This window comes from Vulpes vulpes, chromosome 9 (genome assembly GCF_048418805.1).
Source record: "Vulpes vulpes isolate BD-2025 chromosome 9, VulVul3, whole genome shotgun sequence".
In the NCBI taxonomy this organism is placed as follows: Eukaryota; Metazoa; Chordata; class Mammalia; order Carnivora; family Canidae; genus Vulpes; species Vulpes vulpes.
Window position 1 is genome coordinate 25,712,749 of NC_132788.1, and position 25,489 is coordinate 25,738,237.

General features: G+C 43.2%; 1 protein-coding gene across 3 annotated transcripts in view; it reads left to right on the forward strand.

The window, feature by feature from the left end:
* Window positions 1-3,359: 3,359 nt before the first annotated feature.
* Window positions 3,360-25,489, forward strand: part of FDFT1 (farnesyl-diphosphate farnesyltransferase 1) — a 35,244-nt gene continuing 13,114 nt past the window's right edge. Inside the window, exons 1-5 of one of the 3 annotated variants that reach the window (XM_026007815.2) lie at window positions 3,360-3,656; window positions 11,617-11,714; window positions 12,618-12,801; window positions 18,448-18,576; window positions 21,921-22,112. In XM_026007815.2, coding sequence (XP_025863600.1) covers window positions 3,558-3,656; window positions 11,617-11,714; window positions 12,618-12,801; window positions 18,448-18,576; window positions 21,921-22,112 — 702 coding nt within the window. In that variant the 5' untranslated portion in view covers window positions 3,360-3,557. Of the gene's footprint in view, window positions 3,657-3,816; window positions 3,988-10,887; window positions 11,715-12,617; window positions 12,802-18,447; window positions 18,577-21,920; window positions 22,113-25,489 lie in introns of those variants that run through there. The other 2 variants (XM_072719652.1, XM_026007814.2) reach the window with 2 other exon arrangements.

The window sequence follows — 25,489 nt, forward strand, 5'->3', positions numbered from 1 at the left end:
AGCAAGGGCAGCAGCCATTGTCACTTGTCACTTGCATTTGGCAGAGACTCAGAAACAGGCAGGGGAGTGGGTAAGCTCTATAATGAACAAAGGGGGAGGAACCAGGTATGCATACTCTGGTTGGAAGGTTGGCATGGAGAAGCTGGAAGCAGGCTAACCAGCAGCTGGGTATCTTATGTAATTTGTTTGAAGAGTATGTTTGGCTTTCTGTGATTGGTCCTGAGTTGAAAGTAGGGGGAAAATATGGGGAAGTTATTGACCTAGTCCTGACTACTCTGGGCCTGTTGCTGCACAGGTTGTGCATCAAAGTTTTGTCATGGTGTATGGTCTGGTCATTGTCTATCTGTGTATGCCATCTCCGACTGGGCACCTAGGTCAGACTTAGGAAGCTGGATTAGGATCCAACTCTGTCTCAATAATAGCAACACCATTATATCAGCCATGTCTGTCTCTTCCTACTGTCTGCTGGCCCTGGAAGCTCTTTGAAATCAAACCTCGTCTTTCTGGTTTTTTTGTTTTTTGTTTTTTTAGTGTCTGCCACATGACTGGTGTCAAGTGGATGTTTGTTGAATCTAAAGAACAGATAAAGGAGAAGTCAGGGAACTTCAGAAAAGAATTTCTGAAGGAAGGGTATCCACGTAAGCTGTGATGACCTTAAGGCAGGTAGCTGGGTGAAGAGAAAGGAAGGACATCCTGGGTGTGAATTACTCTGGTGGAGACTGGGGTATGTGGTCCTGTGGCCTGTTGGGGAACTGCAAGTGCTGCCAGGGCCAGATCAGGGCTATACAGAACAGAAGTGATGGGATAGAAAATGGCGAAAATCCAAAAAAAGGAAAATGGGTGCCAAACAATGAGGGAGTTTTTATTCAATGCCAGAATCTTTAATTTTATCTTGAAAGGCATTTCTTTTAAGGCATTTAAAATTGAAGAATTGTAGGCAAGAGAGTAATATAATCAAGTCTGTGCGGGTTTTTTTTTTTTTTAAGATTTTATTTATTTATTTATTCATGAGAGACAGAGAGAGAGAGAGAGAGGCAGAGGCAGAGGTAGAGGGAGAAGCAGGCTCCATGCAGGGAGCCTGATGTGGGACTCGATCCCGGGTCTCCAGGATCAGGCCCTGGGCTGAAAGCGGCACTAAACCACTGAGCCACCCGTCTGCCCACAACTGTGTGTTTTAAATTACTCAAGCTGTCACATGGGCATGCATGGAGAGAGAGAGGTAGGAAGTTGACTTGAAAATAGTTGGGAGAGAAGATGAAGCTTAAAACAAGATGAATCAGAGAGGAGAGGTTACAATGAGAGATGTTTGTTTCTTAGGTTCCACAGACTTGATGGAGGGCAGGTGTAGGAAGAGAATGGAGTTAGGGATGACATCAGGATTTGATAATTAGGCAATGTTGCTAGTGCCATTCACCGAAGTGTCAATGGGAGAGAGATTTCAGTTAGGGATGTAATAACTTTGGAGGACATCAAAGAAGAGGAGGTACAGGTCAGTTCAGTAAGTGTTCACTGTGTACCTAGTATGTACCAGGAACTGTTCTAAATGCTTGGGGGTGTGTTAGTGAACAAAATAAAGATCTGTCAACCATTGAGCTTAGGTCTAAGAAGAAGAAACAGACACTGAACATACAAGTAAACTTAGTATTATATCAGCCTGTTATAAATACTAGGGCAGGGATGGGGGTTGGGGTGGGGGGTGGTGGGTGGTGGTGGTGGTGGTGGTGGTGAACTAGAGCAGGATGGGGATCAGCAGTAGTGGTGGGTGGAGGGCGAGCACAGTAAAGCACTGATCAGGAGAGTGGCTGGCTCAGGGTCCTGGATCGAGTCCAGAATTGGGCTCCCCACAGGGAGCCTGCTTCTCCTCTGCCGGTGTCTCTGCCTCTGTCTCTCATGAATAAATAAAATCTTAAAAAAATAAAATAGTGACCAGGGCTCATGGCTGGCTTGGTTGCTTAAGCCGCTGACCCTTGATGTAGCCTCAGGTCATGATCTCAGGGTGAGAGAGTGTGGAGGGGAGAGGGTGGGAATTCACATTCAGCCTGGAGTCTGATTCTCTCCCTCGGCCCTTGGTGCACTGTCCCCAATCTCTTTCTCTCCAAAAAAGAAAAAAATAATAAAGATGGAGATACAAATTTCTACATCAGCCTTTCATAGGTCGTAGAAACGCTTCTGATGCATTTTGGGGACAAAGTGGACACACAGTTTAAAAGATCCTAGAGATGGGCAGCCCGGGTGGGTCAGCGGTTTAGCGCCGCCTTCAGCCCAGCGTGTGATCCTAGAGACCAGGGATCGAGTCCCATATCAGGCTCCCTGCATGGAGTGGAGCCTGCTTCTCCCTCTACCTGTGTCTCTCAGGAATAAATAAAATCTTTAAAAAAAAAAAAAAAAAAAAAAGGTCCTAGAGGTGAAATTCTAGGAGTGAGCGACATCATCCCGCGAGAAGTGAAAGGCTCTGCGGGCTGTGCAGCGGGCACGGGGTCACTGCTGGACGGGGTGCCCGGTGTGGCACGGGGCTGCAGGTGTGACTGCCGGCCAGGCTGCCCGGGGTGGCACGGGGCTGCAGGTGTGACTGCCGACCGGGTGCCGGTGTTGCACGGGGCTGCAGGTATGACTGCCGGCCAGGGTGCCCGGTGTTGCACGGGGCTGCAGGTGTGACTGCCGGCCAGGCTGCCCGGGGTGGCACGGGCTGCAGGTGTGACTGCCGACCGGGTGCCGGGGTTGCACGGGGCTGCAGGTGTGACTGCCGGCCAGGGTGCCCGGTGTTGCACGGGGCTGCAGGTGTGACTGCCGGCCAGGCTGCTCGGTGTGGCACGGGGCTGCAGGTGTGACTGCCGACCGGGTGCCGGGGTTGCACGGGGCGGTCAGCGCCTCCAAGCCCTCGCTCCCCGGGGCGGACAGTAAGCGCCCGCACCAACATGGTCCGCCCACCCGCCCTTTAAATAAAGTCCCGCGGCCTCGCGCAGACACAGCACGGGGAGGTGCACGCCCCTGAAGAGTCAGTGCGGCCGCAGGACAAACAGGACCCACCACGTGGAATGATGACTGACAACGTCGTTGCGAACTCGCCCTCTGGGCTCGCACCAAAAACTCAGGACGCCGGAGCGAGAAGCAGCCGCAGCCACCTCGCAGCGTCCCAACTCGGGTCTGAGATCCCGCCCCACCCTCTACGGAGGCGAAGCGCAGGACAAGGCCCACCCCCCCACAGAAGCACCAATCCCGCTCACCCGCCCCTTTCTCGTCCTCCAATTAGCTTAGAGGGTGCGGTCGTCACGCCAGACTCCTCCTGCAGCCGATTGGCGGGCGTCTCCCTGGTGCGAACGGTTCTGGCCAATCAGAGCTCGTCAGTCCACCCCGCGCGCCCCCGAGAAGTGGCGCGAGAGCTAGGGCCCGTTGAGGTGGGCGGGGAGGTGGGCGTGGCGCCCCGCTCTGGGCCCGCCTCTGCCCCGCCCCGCGCGTTGCGATTCCGGGGTTTAATCCTTCGCTGAGCGCCGGCCGGGGTCCACCCGAGGTATCCGGAATAGAGCGCCAGCCCCGGGAGCCTGCCGCCTGCCGCCAGCATGGAGTTCGTGAAGTGCTTGGGGCGCCCGGAGGAGTTCTACAACCTCCTGCGCTTCCAGATGGGGGGCCGGCGGAAGGTGATACCCAAGATGGACCAGGTGGGCCGAGCATCCTTGCATCCCGGCCGGGGCCGGCGGCTGCGCGCGGTGCTCTGGGGCCTGGCGGGCAGGCCCGGCTGCCGCGGGCGGGGAGCGCGGCGAGCGAGTGCCCGACGCCTCCGGCGCCCTCCGTCCCTCGGGATAGCAGCCCCCCGCCCCCGCTGGCGGCCCCGCCCGCCCGGCCGCCCAGCCCGGTTCCGCTCTCCTTACCCCAAATCGGGCCCAGCCGACCCCGGTCTCTTCGGCGGGCCTCGTCTCCCCTCCCCCCACCCTCCCCCGAGTTGTCTTGGTGCTTAAAATGTTTGTGCTCTTTGAAGGCATTGGTTGTCAGGTAGGTTTTCTTCATGCTTCTGTCCTTGCGCATTGATGTTTATCTGTGTGTCTTGATGTTGCAAGATTGAGATTATGTGGGTAGATTAAGTGGGAGAGGACGTGGGAGAGAATTTCATCAAGGGAAAGAACTCTGCAGATGTTGCCACAATTATCTTTTCTGCAATGAAACGTTGCTCATCCTTCCAGTTTTAGGTTACCCTTCTTCCAAAAGCTTCCCTCCCTTCTTGCGGTCTGATCAAATCCCTACTCGTCAGCGCTTCCTCGTTTTTTGTTTTTTTTTTTTTTTTTGTATTTTTTTTTTTTTAATAACACATATTTACTCTTTCAAGTTCTCATTTGCTACCTGTATATCTGTCGAGTGGCAGCACTGTTGGCCCGTTGAAGGCCAAACGTGGTTTTATTTACTTCTATTTCATCTGCCTCATTCTTTGCTAAATGAATACTTACGAAGGTATTTATCACAACAAGAAAAATTATTCTTAAGTGATTATTGAATGAATAAGACACATTCAACAGAATTAGTGGGTTATATCAAAACGTTTAAGTTCTCTTCTCCAGTGGTAAATCACAGGTACCGTTCTTTGTTTTAAATGTACTTTTAATTGGTGTTCTTTATCAAAACACTTTCATTTCCATCAGAAAAAAAAAATTTCTCTTTCTTTCATAACTCAGGATCCTTCTCTTCCTTCAAGGTATAGCTTCCGCCGTTGCCACCTCTGTTCACCTTTCAGTGCACAGGGACGCACGGACACCTGTTCCTTGCTAGGTGTTATGCTTGATGCACCAGGGCGGAATGGCATGGATAGACAGTTAAGATGTACAAAGAGCTCACCATCTTGTCGGGTCAGTAAAGTAAGATTGTTCATAGAAAATTTGGGAGCACCATAACAAGTAACCTGTGAAACTTCCTCAGCCATTTTATCTGGTACTACTTTATATCAGCCCCAGAGTCTTGTATTGTGGTGATTTGTGTATTGGTTCTATGATCCCCAAATCCCTTTCAGGTTTAAGATTCAAGGTTTTTAAGCTATTGGGATATAGGAATCCTATTTGATGTCCCTTTAGTGAATTAATGAATAATAGGCGGGGGCACAAGTTAAGCTTCATGTGTCATAGTAATTGCCATAAGGAAATTTACAGAAGGGAGAACTCACTTCTGGCTGGAATAGAGGATTCATCTTTTGGGGAATGCTTAAATTGCTCACGTGTCTTGCTCAATGAATGTTTAATTAGAGATTCTTGCTAAGAGTTTTTGGAGCTTTCCTGACATTATTTGCAAATATTTATGTTGTTGCACATCTGTGTGTTTTGAGGGGAAAACAACGGCCCCTGTCATCATATTCTGTAATCCAGTTTGTATAGTCTCCTGAACACCTCCTGTGACAGGTAGTTCACTACCCCTGGAGACTTGCCCACTCCATCCCCAGAAAGTTTTGGATTTTAGGAAGTGTTACGTTACTCTGTTCTCCTTCTGAAACCAGAGTCTAATCCTTGTTGTGTGATACAGCACTTGATGTGTTTTAAGAGAACTCTCATATTCTCTCTGAGAATACTGACATTCCAGCCAAATGTTCTGTGTTTTTCCCTTAGTTATCATTATCTGTAACTCTTTGCATATCATTTACCAACCTGATCTTTCTCCTTTTGAAGTCCAAAGTTCAGTGGACCGGTGTTCACAGTTGAACAGTAACTACCCTTTCAGTGTGGTCTGGTCATTTCAGAACTTTAAATTCCTTTCTTATGGATGCTGTATGTCTATGTAACATAGATTAAGACTGCTTTCAGTTTAAAAAAAAAAAAAAACATTTTAACTATAAAATATTTTAAGGAAATAGAAAAATATTGAAAATACCGTAACCAATTTGTGTCTATTTCCAAGATTAGATGGATAGTGTTTGCTGTATTTGCATCATCTTTTTTTTTTCTTTTCTTAAGAAATAAAATGGTGATATATGCAACGAAAGTCCATTTCCTGATCCTACCTCACCAGCGCATCAGTGTTCACTATCTTTTTGAAGTAGTCTCATCATGCTGGGGACTTGGAATTGTTGTTATTCAGGTCCCTAACTGTACTTGCTCAGAACCTTTTCTTCCGTTTTAATGCTTTGTTGACTTTTTAAACTTAGATTTTCACCCTTTAGATAAAGAGTGTCCTGATCATGGCTAATGTTTATTGAGCTCTTACTATGTGCCAAGCACTATTTTATACATCTGTTATTTAAACCTTCCTGTATCCTTATAAGGAAGGTACTAGTTTTCCTGTTTTATAGATGGGTTGTGGCTGGACAGTCTGTTGGTTAGCAGGCTGGAGTGTCAAGGGGATCCTGGGCCATATGTGTCTCATCATCTGCAGGCTAGCCCTGAGGTCCCATGTGGCAGCTGGAGTGTTTCAGCCTTGCTTGAATCACATTGGCTGCTGTCTTATTGGCCAAAAAAGGGGACCTAGATTTAGGGAGGCAGAGAGAAACCCCCATCCTGTGATGAAAAGAGCCATAAGCTTTTGGGGCCTTTTTGTAACTCATCACACTTAGTCAATCTTGACAACAACCCTAAAGTGACAAACACTATTATTACTGCTCTTTTATAGGTTAGCAAACAATGGCATAAAGTAATCAGATAACTTGTTCAAATAGTGATTCCAGAGTGCCAACCCAGGCTAGTCTGAAAACCTCCTTGCCCCCAGTTTGGAGGCTGCCTGCAAGGAAGAGCTCAGGTTTGACGGCCCCAGACTGCTGATCAGATCCTAGTGCTGTCACATGCGCTCCCACATGTGATACAGCTACTCTCTAATTCCTAGTTCTTTTCTTCCTTTCCAAACCTGGTGTATATTAGCTTCCTTCCTTTAACAATTATGTGACCACCAGTGTCAAGTACTATTCTAGATGCTAGAGATACAAAAGTAAACAAGATAGGTGAAGACCTTGCTTTTATGAACCTTACATTTTAGAGAAAGACAGAATGATAAAAAAGCAAGTATGGTTGACCCTTGAACAACGTGACTTTGAACTGTATGGATTTACTTATACATGGATTTTTTTTCCTGATAAATACAGTCCAATACTGTAAATGTATTTTCTCTTAATATTTTCTCAAGCTTACTTTATTGTAAGAATACAGTATATAATACATATAACATACAAAAACCTAAGTGTTAATCACTGTTTATGTTTTGGTAAGACTACTGGTCATAGCAGGCTATGAGTAATTATGTTTTGGGGGAGTCAAAAGTTATAGGCAGATTTTCAGCTGTGGGAGGTGGCCCATGTTCCTTATCCCCACATTGTTCAAGAATCTAATGTATGTAACATTTCAGGTGGAGGTAAACACTACAAAGAAAAATAACGGGGCAAAGGATCTATGTGTCTAAAGTCAGGGGACACAATTTATAGGGTTGTGATTTGGGTCCAGAGACTTGAATTCTCTGAGATTCGTTTTTCTTTCTATAAAATAAGACCATTGGAGAAAACAGTAGCATTGGTTACACATAGAGAGAAAAGTGGTAAGGGCGTAGGAGAAAGACTTTCCACGTTATAATCTCTTGATTTTTTTTTTTTAAGTGAGACTCTTCTAGCTCTAAGATTTGATGAGCAGTAAGTACAATATTATTTGTTTTGTTGCTTGCAGTTTTTCTGAGCCCTTTTTAAGCCCCCTAGAGCCATTAAAAAAGAGAATAGTTGAATAGAGGAAGCATAGGAACACATTTTCCTTTGCTTAACATGATCTTAGCTTCTCTCTCTTTTTAAAGATTTTCTTTGAGAGATTGAGAGAGAGAGTGAGAGAGCACATGAATAGGAGGAGGGGAAGAGGGAGAAGCAGGCTCCCCACTGAGCAGGGAGCCCACATTCTGCTCAATTCCAGGACCTTGGGATCATGACCTGACCTGAAGGCAGATGCTTAACTGACTGAGCCACCTAGGCACCCCCATTAGTTTCTCTATCTCTTTCTTCTACTTTTTTTTTTTTTTTTTAAGATTTTATTTATTCATGAGAGACACAGAGAGGCTGAGACATAGGCAGAGGGAGAAGCAGGGTCCCTGTGGGAAGCTGGATGTGGGACTCTATCCCAAGACCCCGGGATCATGCCCTGAGCCAAAGGCAGACTCTCAACCACTGAGCAACCCAGACATCCCAGTTTCTCTTTTAAGTTAAGTAAAAACTGGGGAGAAATGTGCATTTAGAAGATATTGATGGTTAGCTGTTTCTATCATGGAAGAATTTGGCTATAAAAATTCAGGATTCAGTAAACTTGATTTATACTGAATTTTTAGAACTGCCATCTGCAAGTTGTGTGATCAGAGGGCATGTCATGGGCAGCCCTGGTGGCCCAGTGGTTTGGCGCCGCCTTCAGCCTGGGGTGTGATTGAGTCCCACATCTGGCTCCCTACATGGAGCCTGCTTCTCCCTCTGCCTGTGTCTCTGCCTCTCTCTCTCTCTCTCTCTCTGTCTCTGTGGGTCTCTCATGAATAAATAAATAAAATATTTTTTTAAAAAAGGGCAGATCACGGTAAAAGGTGTTTTGTAATTGTGCATTTCTGGCTTCTTTCAAGTCTAAATCCTAACTCTTAGCTGAATAACTCTTGGTAATTTAACCTCCAGGCAACAGTGTCTTCATCTATAAAATAGAGATATTGATCACAGGCCCTTAACCACAATTTCCCAATGCGTAAATGGTCTAAAGATGAGGAATGTTTTCATATCTACCTCAAAGTCATGTGGCAGCAAAGCTACCCTGAACTGAAGTGACCCTGGCTTAGTACAAATATTCAAAGATTTTGCTAAAGAAATACTAACAATTAATTATGGAATATTACTCTATAGAGGTTGGGGCCATATTTACATCTTATTGCCTGTTTTCTAAAACATTAAAAATTCTGAATTCTGCTGTACATCTGGCCATGAAGTTTGAATGAAAGTGGATATAGGTCTGTAATATCTTCCTTAAAGGATTTTTTAAGGATGAAAGGTAATATTTATATTTTGCTTGGCCTGTAGTAGTTGCCCAGTAAGTGGTAGTTTGTAATTTTATTGTTACATAAAATTGGTTATGTTTGTGGGATTTCTCCCCATTCTGAGGAATCTGTGTTAAAGTCTTAAGGAAAGCTGTGGGAATGGTAGTAGCCATTCTTTCAGTTTGAGGCTAGAGTCCCAGTCCTGGGAGTTGAGTCTTTGTACTTCTAGCCACTGCACACTCTTCCTCCAAATGCCCTCCATCCCTGTTTCTCCCCCACTTGAGGGTTCTCAGGAGCACACTTCATCTCACACACCAGTGGAAAACATCAGAAGGCTCTAGGGACAGGCAAGCAGTTAGCTCTAGTTTTTTTTCTACATCTCCCCTCCCCCCCAGCAGCTCATGGGAATCAAGCACTGGAAATTTTCACAGTGAGTCGAGTTTTCCAGTGTTAGATAGTTATACCTTCCTGTATCTTCTTGGTAGTTTGAGGAAATTCTTTGTTGCAGAGTGAGGAACTGAAACAGATAGGTGACAGAAGAAAGAATGATGAGGGAAGAAGGCAAAGGAAGGGATTTATTGACCTTGCTCATTTTAAGAGTGGAGGAGTGTTGGTAAGCAGCCTTTGGTGTTCCTTAAAGTTGCTGTTCTTCAAAAACCTCACGTCTTTTGTTTCAGTTTATGGTTAGAAATCAGCCCCCAAGCCATTAATTATAGCTGAGGATTAAAACATTTGGTAGTGCAGTGAAAGGAAGCATTCTGGCCTGGTAACAACAGCTTAGGTGAAGACCTGCCATAGAGCTCAGTAGTAGCTGTTATTTTATTTTACTTGACTGCTAAGCCTGGCCTTTCCGCACTTGAGAGGGAAGGAGTTAGTGAATGGTTTTTAAATACTCTGAACGTATTCATTTATTCATCAAACCTTCACTCAGTATAGTTATATGCCAGATACTGCGTGAAATTATTTTACTAATTTATGGTGCTAAATATTAATTTTTACTAATAACTTTTCATTGACTATGGCAAGGAAATGAAATTCTCATGATTATGTAATTTTTTTTAAAGCCTTACTTTCTTGATGTAGGATAGGCATCCATGATAAGATATTCAGGCAATAATACACACATAAAAAGAACACGGGTCCACCAGGGTTCAGAGTTCACTGTTGACATTCCAAAGTGACTATAGTATATTTCCACCAGTGGATATACCATATAGATATTAACCACTCTCCTGTTAGACATTTCAAATGTTTTCCTTCTCTTAAAAAGAGTGAGGGAGACCGAATGGGAGAGGGGTTGGGAGGATATATGGGAACTTTGTATTTTCTAATGTTTTCCTGCTAACGTAAAAAAGCTCTAAAATTAAAGTCTCTATAAAACACACACAGCCAGCAATTCTTTCAGATATACTTGCTTTGAAAATATGGCACTTTTTTTTTCCCCCTGGAAAAATGATTCTTGTTTTCCTTAGGGAAGAGTAGTAGAGTTCAGAAAGCTGCTCACTACAGGTCACTCATTTGAAAGAAAAAGACAATTGGGGGACGCCTGGGTGGCTCAGCGATTAAGTGCCTGCCTTCTGCTCAGGGTGTGATCCTGGACTCCTGGTGATCGAGTCCCCATCGAGCTCCCTACATGGAGCCTGCTTCTCCCTCTGCCTGTGTCTCTGCCCCCCCCCCCCCCCATTTCTTTGTGTGTGTCTCTAATGAATGATAATAATAATAATAATAATAATAATAATAATAATAGAAAGCCAGAGGTGGTAGTTAAAGCAGTAAAAGTAGGTTTTATTCAGAATAGCCACTGCAATAGGGGAAAAGAGACCTGCGTATATAGAACTGGGCTCAGTGCCGAATACAAGGACAAGTGGGAATTTCTAGCTAAGGAGCAGAGTGGACGAGTCGGTGGATGGAAATGACGAAGACGGCATGTCTGGGGTGAGGGATGTTTTCACCAAATGACCTAACCTAGCTGCATTCTTGCTGGAAGCAGACCAGGGCGATGGGATGACGGGGAATGAGGAACTCCGTTGGATAGGCAGGGTGATCAGTAGCAGGATTCTTGCTAAAATTGGGCGATGCGGGAATAGACACAGAAGTACAAGAGTGGAGGGTTCAGAGGAGCCAGACTCCAGTCTGCTGAAGGAGAGCTCGTGGCACCGGGAGGAAAAGCCAGCTTCCAGGAGAGGACCGGGCTCCGCCAGCCGCCCGTGCCCCCGGGAACAGGGGAGGCCGGACGCCGAGAAAGGCACCGGTGGCCGGGGGCGGGGCTGACCGCGGGAGGGCGGCGCCCCCGGGGGGGGGGGGGGCGGGGCGGGCAGCCGAGCCGCCGGGAGCCCGCCCCGGCCCTGGGGGGGGCGCCTCCCAGCTCCGCTCGGGTCTATGGAGGAAAAACTCTCCGCGGGCCCTGCGCTTCCCATGGCCGCGGCCGCCTGCGGCACCAAGGCCATGTCCCTGTTCAAGCGGACCCTGGTGCTGAGCCCCGCCTCGGCGCCCCGGGCCACGGGCACCGGCTCCCCGCCGCGCGGCTGCCCCTTGCCCCCCGCCGCCTGGTCCTGCAAGGACCGGGCGCGGGGAGAGGGCGTGTGCGGCCGCCTGCGGAGCCCGCCCGCCGGCCGCCTGCCCCAGTCCCACTCCTGCTCCTCCGCGGCCCCCACCTCCGTGTGTCTTCTCTGCCCGCAGGACTCGCTCAGCAGCAGCTTGAAAACCTGCTACAAGTATCTCAATCAGACCAGTCGCAGTTTTGCAGCTGTCATCGAGGCTCTGGATGGGGAAATGCGGTGAGTGGCCAGACAGCTTCTTTTCACTTGGGGGGAGGAGGGCTTTTCCAGGGGACTTTGAGCCACTGGAGGCTGCTTTCTGACAGCCCCGAGCATTGCAGCCTCCGTTTGTGCCTCAGCGAGAGCATGCCCCAACACAGTGGAAATGTCCTAGCTGGAACACCCATGTATTTACTTTAGAATGCTCTCCCGGGCACTTCGCCATCTAATAGTGTCCCTGTGGGCCCAGCTTGCAGGGAAGCGGGGAGGGGGGGGTGTTTATTGACTTTTTTTAGTCCTGGCAGCTGAACCTGTCTCCGAGTAGGTCATGCCTTTTTCTTGACTTCACTGTGCCTGCCACATTGCAATTCTAGTATATGGGGTCAATTCTAATGAAGTTGCTTTTTTATTTTTTTAAGTTTTATTTAGTTAAGTAATCTCTACAACCCCACGTGAGGCTCAAACTTAGAGGACTCCTGTGACTGAGCCAGCCCAAGCGGCTTCTGTGCAGATTGCGTACATGAACCTAGACCAATAGCTTTGGTGTATGATAGTATTTACATTGAGAAGTTTTTGACTTTATTTTTTATCTACAAAATACTAGTTCCATGTAAACACTTGGTCTGTTGATATTTGTGCTGTTAGTTCTAAGTTAGTTAAATGTAGCTCATTCTGTGAGCAGTTGTGACAGCTGGTAGGTGTTTTGTTTTGTTTTTTTATAAATAAATCACTGAAGTCCATCGCTCCCATCTAAGACAGGAAAACTAAGATGTTTCGTTAAATACTAAAAGCTTTGGCTGTCCTTTCATAGTTCTTTAGAAGTAGGGCTGTAGGAGGGTTTGCATAAATGACATTTTAAAATAAATATTTTGGAATGTTTGTTGCATTATATTAATGCATTTTACATGAATTCCATTTTTACAGCCATGCGGTATGCATATTTTATCTGGTCCTCCGAGCTCTGGACACTCTGGAAGATGACATGACCATCAGTGTAGAAAAAAAGGTTCCACTGCTACACAACTTTCACTCTTACCTTTATGAACCAGACTGGCGGTATATGGAGAGCAAGGAGAAGGATCGACAAGTGCTAGAGGACTTCCCAACGGTAGTGGAATTACAAATCTCTTCTGTGTATGGTTGTGTTTATAATTGATGATATAGTTGTCAGCCAGCCCTCATACCTGTAGAGAACAATAAAATAAGCAGTCTGAGGGCAGTATGATATGATGTGATGGTTAAGAACTCTGGTAGCCAAAACTCTGAAGCCAGACTACCTGGGTTGGAATCCTCTCTCTTCCACTTATTAACTGGTGCATAATGATGTGGCCTGTGTAAACCTCAGTTTCTTCATCTCTCTATAGATACCTGACTCATAGTATTGTTCTGAGGTTTAAAAAAGTCACTATAGGTTAGAATGGTATTAGCTCCTATTGTTAGCAGTATGTTGCTTAGAAGCCCAGTGTTTCTTCCTTTGAAAAGATACATTCTAATTCTAGTGGTATTAAAGATGGATTCTAGGCTTGCTCACAAAACTCGTTGCCTATATAATACAGCTGAAGTATAGGGTGCTACTGGCTCCTGGTACCCTTAGCCTGGTAGCACAGGTATACTGTTCATGATGGGTAGGTAGCTGCGGGGTTGAGGACCAAAAAGCAGGGTGATCCTCTACCACTAACACTACATGATCCAGGACAAGTTCCTAAGTTTCTTTGCCTTAGCCTCCTCATTTGTAAAGTTAGAGTTCTGAGGATTGATAAGTTCATATATATAAAGTACTTAGGAGAGTGCCTGCTATATGCTAATTATTCTATCAATATTAGGTATTTAGTCCCTTCCGTTGGACTTAAGTGGGTTATAATTAAAATCCTGAGTTTTAGAAAGTTGACAAGGTTATGTTATATATGTGACTAGATCTTACTTTTCTGGTATTTGCATGTCTCATCACACAAATAAGTGCTTCTTTCATATCTTATAAATAAAAGTTTGCTTTAATGAAGTCTCTTGTTCAGAGACTTTGGTCTAACAGACCAAAGAAGCCCTTCTTTTTTGTACTTGCTAGCATTTGAGGGGAAGAATAGTCCTCATGTGGCTGTTGCTACTGGAACAATCAGTATTTCTGAGTGGGGAAGGGAGGAATCCATGCTTTGCAGAAGAATGTTTTGAGGGCACCTGGGTGGCTCAATGATTGAGCATCTGCCTTTGGCTCAGGTCGTGATCTTGGGATCCTGGGATCGAGCTCTGCATCGGGCTCCCTGTAGGGAGCCTGCTTCTCCATTTGCCTATGTCTCTACCTCTCTGTGTTTCTCATAAATAAGGATAAAATGTTTTAAAAATCAAAAAAACAAAAGAATGTTTGAGAGGCTCCTTTTGGAGTAAGGACTATTTCAGATTACTGAGATTATGTCTTTACTGTCAAAGACAAAAATAAAATACAATAAAGTTCAAACCAGAAGAAAAAGATCTGTGAGGAATAATTAGGTGGAGCTGATACAGTATAATGCAATTCAAAAGAAGAAAAAGGGAAAATAATTTGTGAAGCATGGTTAGGTGAGGAGTTAAAGCACTTACCTAGAGAAGGTACCGGTGATTTGGTTCTCCCAGGACACCTCTCATATGACCAGAGAGGCTGGGTTTCCTCTGACTAGAAATCCATGGCCATTCACTGATGAGCTTGTGAAATTCTGCTAACACAGAGGAAGTGCTGAAAGCAGGGTCCCATAGCATTTATAATTGATGTGTATTGTCACTTTAAAAAGTTATATTCTAGGGGCCTCTGGGTGGCTCAGTCTTAAGCATCTGCCTTCAGCTCAGGTCTTGAGGTGCTGGGATTGAGCCCCACATCAGGCTCCCTGCTCAGTGTGGAGAGTCTGCTTCTCCTTTTCTCTCTCCCTCTGTGTTCTCAAATAAATAAATAAAATCTTTAAAAAGAAAAAAAAGTTATATTCTAGCTAGAGCCTCCAAAACCAAAAAACTCTTCCAAACTATTTTTGACTTGTGTAGATTCATAACAATTGAATAATGTCTAGTCCTGGGATAAATGTTATAAGTATTTTAAAAATCAAGGCAGCCCAACCCACTCAGCAAAAATGAAAGAGTGTGAAAATATGTGAATGCTAGAATAATTTGGGGGCTATAGCTGGTAAATGTTTCGATAATATTTCAATATGCTTAGAAAACCAGTCTTCTTTATAAAGACTGCATTACAGTGGAAGAAAGTTTGTTCAAGAAAATGTCATCATTAAATCAGTCTTTCCTATGTTGGGTAGTAGGGTGAGAGCAGATAGACACCACCCTTCTGAGAACAAGAGACTGGTCCTGGTAGAGTAGAAGGGAGCAGAGAGCACAGGCCAGGCATCACTGTTTTGCTGGTGTTAACCTTTTATATCCTTAAGAATGTGAACCATATGAAGCTGTGTGTTTCATGAGGATGTAACTTTGATTGGAGGTCCTTATAGCCTGTCATTCCGATTGAGATAGGAATATATGGAAAGTCATAGTGCCTCATTTTCATAGGGAATGCTTTGTGCACATGCTGATCTATATCCCAGCACCTCCTTGAGACAAGATGTACAATTTGAAGGGTAAAGCAGTCTCCTTGGGTTAGATGTACTATCAGTTTTGGGCGAGGTCCTGAGACAGAACAGATAACTTGGCCTCACTCACACAGTACTGCTCTTAGACTGAGGTAAGAAGGACCTTCGTCTCCTGGCCCCTCACTTTTGGGGGCCCCACTTAAAGAGACGAGGGGTCCCCAGGGCCATGGGAGTGTGCCTTCCCAGAGTTTATGCAGCTCCCCTTCTAGACTGTGGTCCTGGTTTCTGGAATTTCTTGCCCTCAATTCTCTGAGCCCACTTCCCGGGTTTGCAGTCTGTTTCCTCAGGCCTGTCTTCTCCGGCGGGGACAGTGATGGTGCCCCTAGGCCTTCTGGTGCTAGACAGAGCTGGGAGTGGGAAGGGAGGGTGCAGGCTGGGAGATGGGGATCAGCAGTCTCTGCCCTACTGCATTTTGGAACAAAGCCCTGAGGAAAATTTAAATTCACTCCTGAGTCCTTCAGGTTGTGGTGAAGGTATCTTTATAAAAGCAGGAGAATAGAGCACACTGTTTAACAAGTTACTAGTATGCCTGGTAATTTTAAGATTGTAAGCCAGTATGGTATGTAGGCTTCCATTTGTACTCTTGTCCTGGGCCCTACAGACTTCAGGCATAAGCCTAGACAGAGTGTTCTAAGCCAGAGAGCCCTTCCTCAATGTGTGTGCATTGAGATAATCTGGCGTTTTATGCTTTAGTGGTCATTAGTGGATATCATTTGAAGTCAGGCTTTCTAGAACTTTCACTGTATGTTATGGATTAGATTAGAGAATATCTTTTTTACCTGGTACTGGTGGAAACTAGTAGTCTTCGAAATCTACCCCTAAACACAACTTGAAGGGGCAGCTGGGTGGCTCTGTTGGTTAGGCTTTTGCCTTTGGCAAAGGTCATAATCCTGGGCTTCTGGGATTGAGCCCCATGTCAGGCTTCCTGCTTCTCTCTCTGCCTCTGATCCTCCCTCTGCTCCTGCTCTCTCTTGTTCTCTCTCAAATGAATAAATAAAATATTTTTAAAAAATACAACTTAAGGAATAACAGGGCTATTTTTAAATGCTACTAGTAATAATAACAAACATTTATTGAGCTATGAATTAGTTATGAAATATATTTCATTATTCACTTACTATTTGTATTTTATATTAATATAGTTTTAACATTTAATCACTGGCATACTTTACTACCCTTTTAAAAATTGGTTAAAAACAGAATATTGCATGTAAGTGAAGAAGGTAGAATTACCCAGTTGTTTTGATCATAACACCCCAAAGTTTGTAGGGGATTTTTATTTATAGGTGAATAGAAGTGTCATGCTACCATTGACCCCTACTTGGTGTTTGGCCATCCTCCATTATACTAGTGGATTCACCATGATATCCTTCCTCCATGTACTTGAGTCACCAGAAAGTGACTCATGGACCTATAAATCTATTATAGTTGTGAAACAGAATTACCTGGAGGGGCAGTAAAAACTCACTCAGAGCTTGTTACTCCTACAGAATATGTGAATCCAGGTGCTGAGTGTGGAGGAGTCAGCAGTGTTCTCTCTCCACCCTACTTCTGGTGTCTGGGAAAACATCACTTTTTCCTAGATATTTTTGTTTCCATGTTTTGAATTAGATATTTAGTCCTCCAGAGTTGTTGAAGGAGATGTTTCTCCTTCAGCAGTAATGTGTTTACTTCATTTTGGAGTGCTTGATGTTAAGAATCTAAACCACTCCTCTTTCCCCACCTCACTGATCTCTGTGCTTATAAATAGAGTGACCTAGTCAAGGGTCTGTGGAAAGAATGGGGTCTGAAGGGGACTCAGGGATTCAAATACCCTTTGGTAGAGTTGCTCATTTGTTTCAATCCACAAAAGAATGACTTTTTTGGCTTTGTCTTGGAACCACTATTCTGGAAAGAACAGCATTCTGGAAAGATTGGATTGATTTTGTGGATTCTAGGGGAGTTTAACAGTTGGTGCTGATCAGAGTAATCCTAAAATTTCTTAGGGTTCTGAATCCCTTTGGGGCTGTGCAATCAGCTGGTTTTCCCTTAGGTCCTTAAATATAGGTGTTTCCTGAGGAAGCTTTTCTAAGCTTTCTGTGAACATAGACCAAGTATTTCTCACACTTTTGATGCTTAACAGAGTCTGTTAACTGTCTCCAGTATAGTGTGTTGGCTCTATTAATATTTTTGTAGCATTTTAAGAAGTTTTGTGGTGTTTCCATATTGTATTTTGATCATCTGTAGACACTTCTTTAAACTTAAACAGGATATTTGTGCAATAGCAATGAATTTAAAAACCACCAATATGATTTCTACATTAGAGCTTGGGCTATGAAAACAAAATGTGGGGTACCATGCCTCAGATTACACTAAATTGAGTTGTGTAAGGAATTAAAATGTGTAGTCTTATATTAGGGGAGACACTAACTTCCTGACGAAAATTTGAGAAGTGATGATAGTAAACAGTTGGCTGATCTTGGTAGAATGTAAACCTGCCAGGGGCTTAAGATTCGGCTCCTTTCCAGACTGTGTATCCCCAGTGTCTAGAACAAAGCTTGTTATGTAGAAAATGCCTAGTACATGTTTGTGGAAATGAGTCCTCCCTATCATGAGGTTTGTCTGAAATGGGACATTCTTCCTAAAATTCTTACATTTATGTCCACTTTATGTTGAAGCCCTTATTTATACTGGAAAGATGAGTATAGAGCCAGACGTTGAATTTTCTCTGGAGTCTAGAAGCTTTCACATTTTAAGATGCTTCTGTTTTAACAGTAATAAAATTTCTGAGTTTTTTTTTTTAAGATTTTATTTATTTATTCATGATACACAGAGAGAGAGAGAGAGAGAGAGAGGCAGAGACACAGGCAGAGGGAGAAGCAGGCTCCAGGCCAGGAGCCCGACGTGGGACTTGATCCCGGAACTCCAGGATCGCGCCCTGGGCCAAAGGCAGGCGCTAAACCGCTGAGCCACGCAGGGATCCCCAATTTCTGAGTTTATTATTGCATAACAAGCAGTATGTAGAAAACTAGCATAACCTAGGTTTTAGGCTTATAGATGAATCATTTGGGAGTCTTAATGAATTCTACTGCTGCTCTGTTTTATGATCTATACGTACCATGTTGGTTCCCAGTATAAATGCATGTTTCATGTTTTCTGTTTTATGATTTCCATTTCAGATCTCCCTGGAGTTTAGAAATTTGGCTGAGAAATATCAAACAGTGATTGTTGACATTTGCCGGAAAATGGGATTTGGGATGGCGGAGTTTTTGGATAAACACGTAACATCTGAACAGGAGTGGGACAAGGTTAGTGCCTTTACAAAGCAGTGTCGCATATTCACTGCGAAGTTCAGACTGAGGAATAAAGTTGTCTACGGTTCCAGGTTTTTGGTTTTACAACCCATTAATTTAGCTTGGCTGTCTCCTCATACACCCTTAACATAGGGGCTTATGGTTGAGTACTTGAAATAACCCATGCCCTAGGGAGTTTACCATTCAAGTGGGCCAAAGTAGATAGAACCTGCCCAGGGGTACAAACATTAAGCTTCGAAAAGTGTCTGTGACCTGCAATAAAATTTTAGGTAAGTGGCCAGATTACTTCATGTAATATAGAGATATCTGAGGTTTTCAACTCTTAAAAATGTGTTTTTTGTTACTTATTTTTTTTCACCACTGAGCATGTGTGTATGTGTACATACCTTAGTATCTGAATCAATCTCCAGTTCCATCTTAACACAAGATGACTTTTAAACTCAGTGCCCGCTTGACTCCATTTGTTGACAAGAAGTAGGTATCAGGGCACCTGGATGGCTCACTCGGTTAAGTGTCTGCCTTCAGCTCAGATCATGATCCCAGGGTCCTGGGATGGAGCCCCACATGGGGCTTCCTGCTCAGCGAAGAGCCTGTTTCTCCTCCTCCCTCTACCCCTCCCCCTGCTCTAGCTCTCTCTTTCTGTCCCTCTCTGTCTCTGCCTGTCTCTCTCTCTCTCAAAGAAATAAATCTTGAAAAGAAGTAGGTATTACTTAAACTGTTAAGTGGTATATATGTTTTCGTAGAAACAAAAACAAGTTTATGAGAATTCAGAGGTACTAACTTTGGATCGTGGGTGTGTTGTGCTGAGGCGTGAGCGCTTCTCCAATACCTTACTACTTCCTTTCCCATCATCCCCCTACAGAATTAACACAATAGGAGAAGTTCCAAGTTTCTTAACCTCCCTCCCCCAATTCATATGGCGGTAATAAGCAAATATGCGTGGGGATTAGCAGTGGGAGACCCCACACAGATGGGGTTGTCTTCCTCAGGAGACCTGGAAAGGGATATGAGAGCAGATGATGAGGCAAATAAAATTATAATGGCTTTTATTTGGCCTGAGTTTACTCATGAGCAGCAGCTGTGTAGGATATTGGCCAGGGTGGAAGTAGGGGTTCAGGGAGAAAGTGCTTATCTAGACAAAGGGACCTAATTGACTATGGCTATGACTAAACTAAACATCAAAATACAGGATAGGAAAGAGGGGTCTTGCCCATTTTCCATAGGAATCTTTGGCAGACTTCTTCATCACCCCAGTGGAAGCAAAGACATTTTAAACATCTGAGCTATGTGTGTATTTTGTATCTTTAGGAATGTTTAAGTTAAGATCTCAGAAGAGAGGCTACTACATATATATTCCTCAGGTGAGTGTAGGTCCAGAGTCTGACCTCTTAATCCTTCAAGCTTAGATATTGAAAAAAAAAAAAAAAAAAGCTTAGATATTGCTGGCAATGTCTTTGGAACTGTTGGTTTATGCTCTCCAAGTTAGCATGAGTGTGGCTGCTGCTGAATTATCAGCCTATGAATTTAAATTTAAAGCTGAAACTCCTCCTGGCCAAGAATCAACCCTGTTTAGCTGCATGGTATCTTCCTTTTCTGCCCTACAGACCTATGTCTACAGGAAATATAATGTTAGGTTGTTGAATACAAGTTCTGATTAGGTGAAATTCAATACAATTCAATTTTAATGATTTTTTTAACCCCCTTCAACTTTGGAGGAAAAGGACTACCTCCATTCTAGGAATATTTCTATCTAAAGAATTCTTCTTAAAATAAAATCTGCCTTTCCTTAGGTAGCACTAAGGAAATACTAATGTATTTTATTTTATTTTTTAAAAGATTGTATTTATTCATGAAAGACAGAGAGAGGCAGAGACATAGGCAGAGGGACAAACAGGCTCCATGCAGGGAGCCCGATATGGGACTTGATCCCGGGACTCCGGGATCATGCCCTAACCCAAAGGCAGACAGTCAACTGCTGAGCCACCCAAGCATTCCAGTACTAATGTCTTAATGTCTAGTAATTCTTTTTAAATTTCTTGTAGTTGTCCACAGCTCATTTCTCTATCTCATTTAGCATATCTTTATGCTTTCCAGATTCTTCCTTTCCTAGCCATATTTCAAGTACTTTCTTTTTGGTGTTTCATTGGGCCCCTTGATTAGTCTCTGGCTTTATGTTACATTTCAACCAGAGGCCCTCCTCTTTGGTCTTTCTCGAACTTTTACCCTTCCTAATGTCCACCCCAGAGGGTACCTTCCTTAACTGCTCTCCACTTCTTAAATTGTGTAATGAGTATTCATTTCATAAGAGTGTTGCATTAACTTGTCTTGGGAAACTCTTTTCAGGAGAGGATAGCTTTGACAAACCACTTTTATGGGGAAAAAATCCTTTGATGATCAAAAATGACATTTACCAAGAATTCTTTTGAGAAGAGGCAGTTTCAGTAAAGTTGTTAGAGCCTACCTCCTAAGCCACACTTCCTGGCTTTAAGTCCCTGGCCTCTGACTTTCAGATGAGTCAGATGAGTGATCTTGGGAAATTAATTGACCTCTAGTTGCCCAGTTTGTACATTTATAAAATAGTGATAGTAATGATACGTGCCTCATAAAGGCGGATTAAATATGCAGAGTGCTTAAGACTGGTTAGGACAGAGCCATAGTACTTTGTTCTTCTATGAAATGAAGATTTTGAGACACTGCAAGATCTAAAGTATCTTTAAGACTAACCTCCACTTCGTATTCCAGTTTCTATTAGAATATTCCTCATTCCCTTATTGCTATCACTCTCAGTTTTAGATATCAGAAAGCTTACTCTACTAGTTTATTTTTTCAATGTTTTTTTTTTTTTTTTAAGATTTTATTTACTTATTCATGAGAGACACAGAGAAAGAGAGAGAGAGAGGGAGAGGCAGAGACACAGGCAGAGGGAGAAGCAGGCTCCATGCAGGGAGCCTGACGTGGGACTCGATCCCGGGTCTCCAGGATCAGGCCCTGGGCTGAAGGCGGTGCTAAACCGCTGAGCCACCCGGGCTGCCCCTTTCAATGACTTTTTATTCTAGGAGTAGTACGTTTTCATGCTAGACAGAGAAAAAAACACAGTTGAAAAAAAATAAAACCAGCCAGAGATCAGAGATCACTTTTGTTCAATCTTTTGTGCCCATCCTTCTTGGCTATTTTTTATTCCTTACATGTACATAGTGTATATTTGTGGTTTTTAATCAAAACAAGATCTTGTCCATTCTGTTTGGAACCTGTTTTTGTTTTTATAGCTAATGATCTCTAATATTCCCATTTTAGTAAATACTGCATTATTAAAATATTTTAAAAATATTGTTTTACAGTACTGTCACTATGTCGCTGGACTGGTGGGGATTGGCCTTTCCCGACTGTTCTCAGCCTCAGAGTTAGAAGACCCTTTAGTTGGTGAAGACATAGAGTGTGCCAATTCTATGGGCCTGTTTCTGCAGAAAACAAACATCATCCGTGATTATCTGGAAGACCAGCGAGAAGGAAGAGAATTTTGGCCTCAAGAGGTAACAGATTTAGGGGACTTGGGAAAAATAATCTTAAATACTTTTCTGAAAACAAAACAAAACTTTTGGTTGGAAGTGATGGAAATGTCGGTTCAAATAGTTTATACAAATAAAAGAAAGAGAAATTAAACTACCCTGAACAATGTAAGAGGATTTATAAAACAGGTTATGACTTAGTTTGCTTCAAGGTAGACTGGCTAAGTCCAGGGATTCAGATTATATACATAGTCATACACAAACATACACACTCTTACACAGAAGCTCTCTTTTTTTTATTACCTCTAGGATAGGCTTTCTCCAAGTGATGGATATAACAACTCATGACTCACAATCTACTGGCTTAATAAAAAAGTTTTAGGAAGGCCCAGTTGGTGGAGCTTGGATCCTGTGCCCATCCCATAATAAGTTACTATCGCCAGAGGGCTGAGTTCTCTGGCTAGACCTGGATTCTGTCTTCCTAGCACACATAGATTGGATTCTTCCCCAAAAAGGATTCTATGGCAGGAGGGAGGAAGATGTTAGATCGGCAAAAACTACAGGATGTTCATTATAAGGGACAGGAGTTGATCTTTGACTTAATTTTAGGAAATGGATAGGGAAGGGCAGGGATTGGACATGGACTTTATTCAGAAGGAAAGCTAGAAAATCCTATGACTGTTTCCTGATTTTAATAATCCAACATTTGCCTATTGCTTTCCATAAAATGGTTCTCTGAAATCAAGTGCTTTTAATTTTTTTTTGAAAGATTGTATTTATTTGAGAGAGAGACAGTATGAGTTGGGGGAAGGGACAGACAGTATCAGTTGGGGGAATCCCAGGTGGATTCCTGTGTGGGCAGGTTAGCAAAAGAGCTCATGACGACCCTTCCTTTGACACCACAGCTCAGTTAAGGGAGGGGATTTGTGTAAGGACCCTCAGTGAGTCAGTGGCCACCTAAAAGGATCGCCTCAGTCTGCTGAGTCTCAGCCAGAGTCTCCCCCATACCACACTGCCTAACACACAGGGGCATCCCTCCAGTGTGGTCGTAAGCACCAGCTCTGTAGTCCTGCACACAATTTACTTCCCTCTTCTCTGAAATTGAATTGTTAGACCACAGGGTGGTGGTGTGAATAAAATGAGCTGAACTTTAGCCAGACTGGTTACTAAACGTCAATTCAAATAGCTTGACCAAAACAGAGATATTAAGAGCCCTGACATATTATTTCTTGCTTAGGATTGGCAAAAAGTCCTAAATTTGATAATCCCTGAATAGGACTGGGGACACGAACACTCTGTTTGAAAAAAGACATTCTGTTTGTGTGCTTGGTGAGAGTCCCCTGGTACAAACAACCCTGAGAGCTGGCCTCTTGGCAAGTGGATAATATGGGAAGTTATTGATCCACCTTTGTTTCTAATAGTTACATTTTATAAACCACTCAGATATTCATCTATACAGGACTGATTGAGTGAACTATGGTATATTCACCTGGTGGAGGACAAAAAGAACTATACTACGATGGAGTAATCTCCAGGTTATATTATTAAGTGTAAAAAAGCAAGGTGCACAGCAGCGTAGTTTATTTTATTTTATTATTATTATTTTTATTTTTAAGATTTTATTTATTTATTCATGATAGAGAGAGAGAGGCAGAGACACAGGCAGAGGGAGAAGCAGGCTCCATGCCGGGAGCCTGATGCGGGACTCGATCCCGGGACTCCAGGATCATGCCCTGGGCCAAAGGCAGGCGCTGAACCACTGAGCCACCCAGGGATCCCCAGCAGTGTAGTTTAAACAATAGGAGAAACCAAAACATAATAAAATGTGATTAATACTGTTACTGAAATACTGAAACTATTACAGAAACTTTTGTAACTAATAGCAAATAGGCAGTTGTGTTCCTGTCAGTTGAGGAACCAAGATTTTTAGTCTAAAAGGTACAAATATAAAACTATGAGTTAAGTTAAGCAAAACTCCCATAATCCTAAACTGAATTGGAAATATCAGTCTGAACTCCTGTTACAGATTCTCTTAAAAAAGAAAAAGTCCAGCTCTGTCTATGAAGAGGTATAGAAAGAAACCAGCAGTAGTATGTACTGCTGGTGTATCAGTTTGGTCTTTTAATACCATTTCACTCTATGGAATAGTGGGGGCAGGAAATATACAAAATGAGCTTGGAATACACTGTCATCCCAGGAAAGAAGGTAGCTATCAAATTGAAAAGTACAGGATCCAATTTAAAGGGGCTTTCACTGGCTGCATATGGAATAGTTTGAGTATCAGAAAGGATAATAACTGCAATGGCTTAAAACACATCAAATGTATTAAAATCTAAAGAAAAATAAGCATGCGCCTCTTGAAAGATATTGGTGTGTTCCCTTATCAAGAGGTACGTAATGTCGATCTTTGCCAACTTTTGGTGTTAGCAGTTGTTAGGCTTCATGCCTAGTTCTGTTAATTTATTGTGATTACAAAACAGTATTTTAAAATCATTACTCTATTGAGACAGTTTACATACTATACAGTTTATCTTTCTAACATTTTTAGTGGGGTTTTTTTGTTGTTGTTGTTGTTGTTTGTTTTTAGTATGTTCACTGAGTTGTGCTACTATCACCGCAGTTAATTTCAGGACATTTTCATTTTTCCAGAAAGAAACTCCATGCCCACTAGCAGTCACTATTTTCCCCCGGTGTCTACTCCCCAGCCCTCATTAACCAACCTTCTTCTTCCTGTCTTTGTAGATTTGCCTGTTTTGGACCTTTCATGTAAAAAAGAATCATACAATATGTGACTGACTTCTTTCACTTAGCATAATGCTTTCAAGGTTCATCCATGTGCCATGTGGTAGCATGTATCAGTACTTCATTCCTTGTTATAGTCAAATAATATTCATTTGTATAGGTAGGCCATATTTTATTTATCCATGCATTAGGTGAGGAATATTTGGATTGTTGCCACTTTTTTATTATTAATAATTCTGTGAACATTTGTATGCAAGGTTTTGAGTGGACGTGTTTCCATTTCTCTTCGATATATACCTAGGAAAGGAAATGCTGATTCATATAGCTACCAACCTTTTGAGGAACTGCCAGACTTTTTCCCACAGTGACTGTACCATTTTACCAGTCCTGCCAGCAGTGTGCGAGGGTTCCAGTTTCTCCTCCTCTTTGCCAACACTTACTATCTTTTTTTATGTATGTGTATGACATCTTTTTATTGTGGTAAAGTTTACGTAATATAAAATTTACCATTTAAACTAATAGTTACACAATAACTACCTACTCCTTCTCCCTGTTATCTGTCTTTTTGATTCTACCCATCTTCATGGGTGTCAAGCGGTATCTCATTGTGGTTTTGATTTGCAGTCTCTGATAGCTAATGATGTGGAGCATCTCATGTG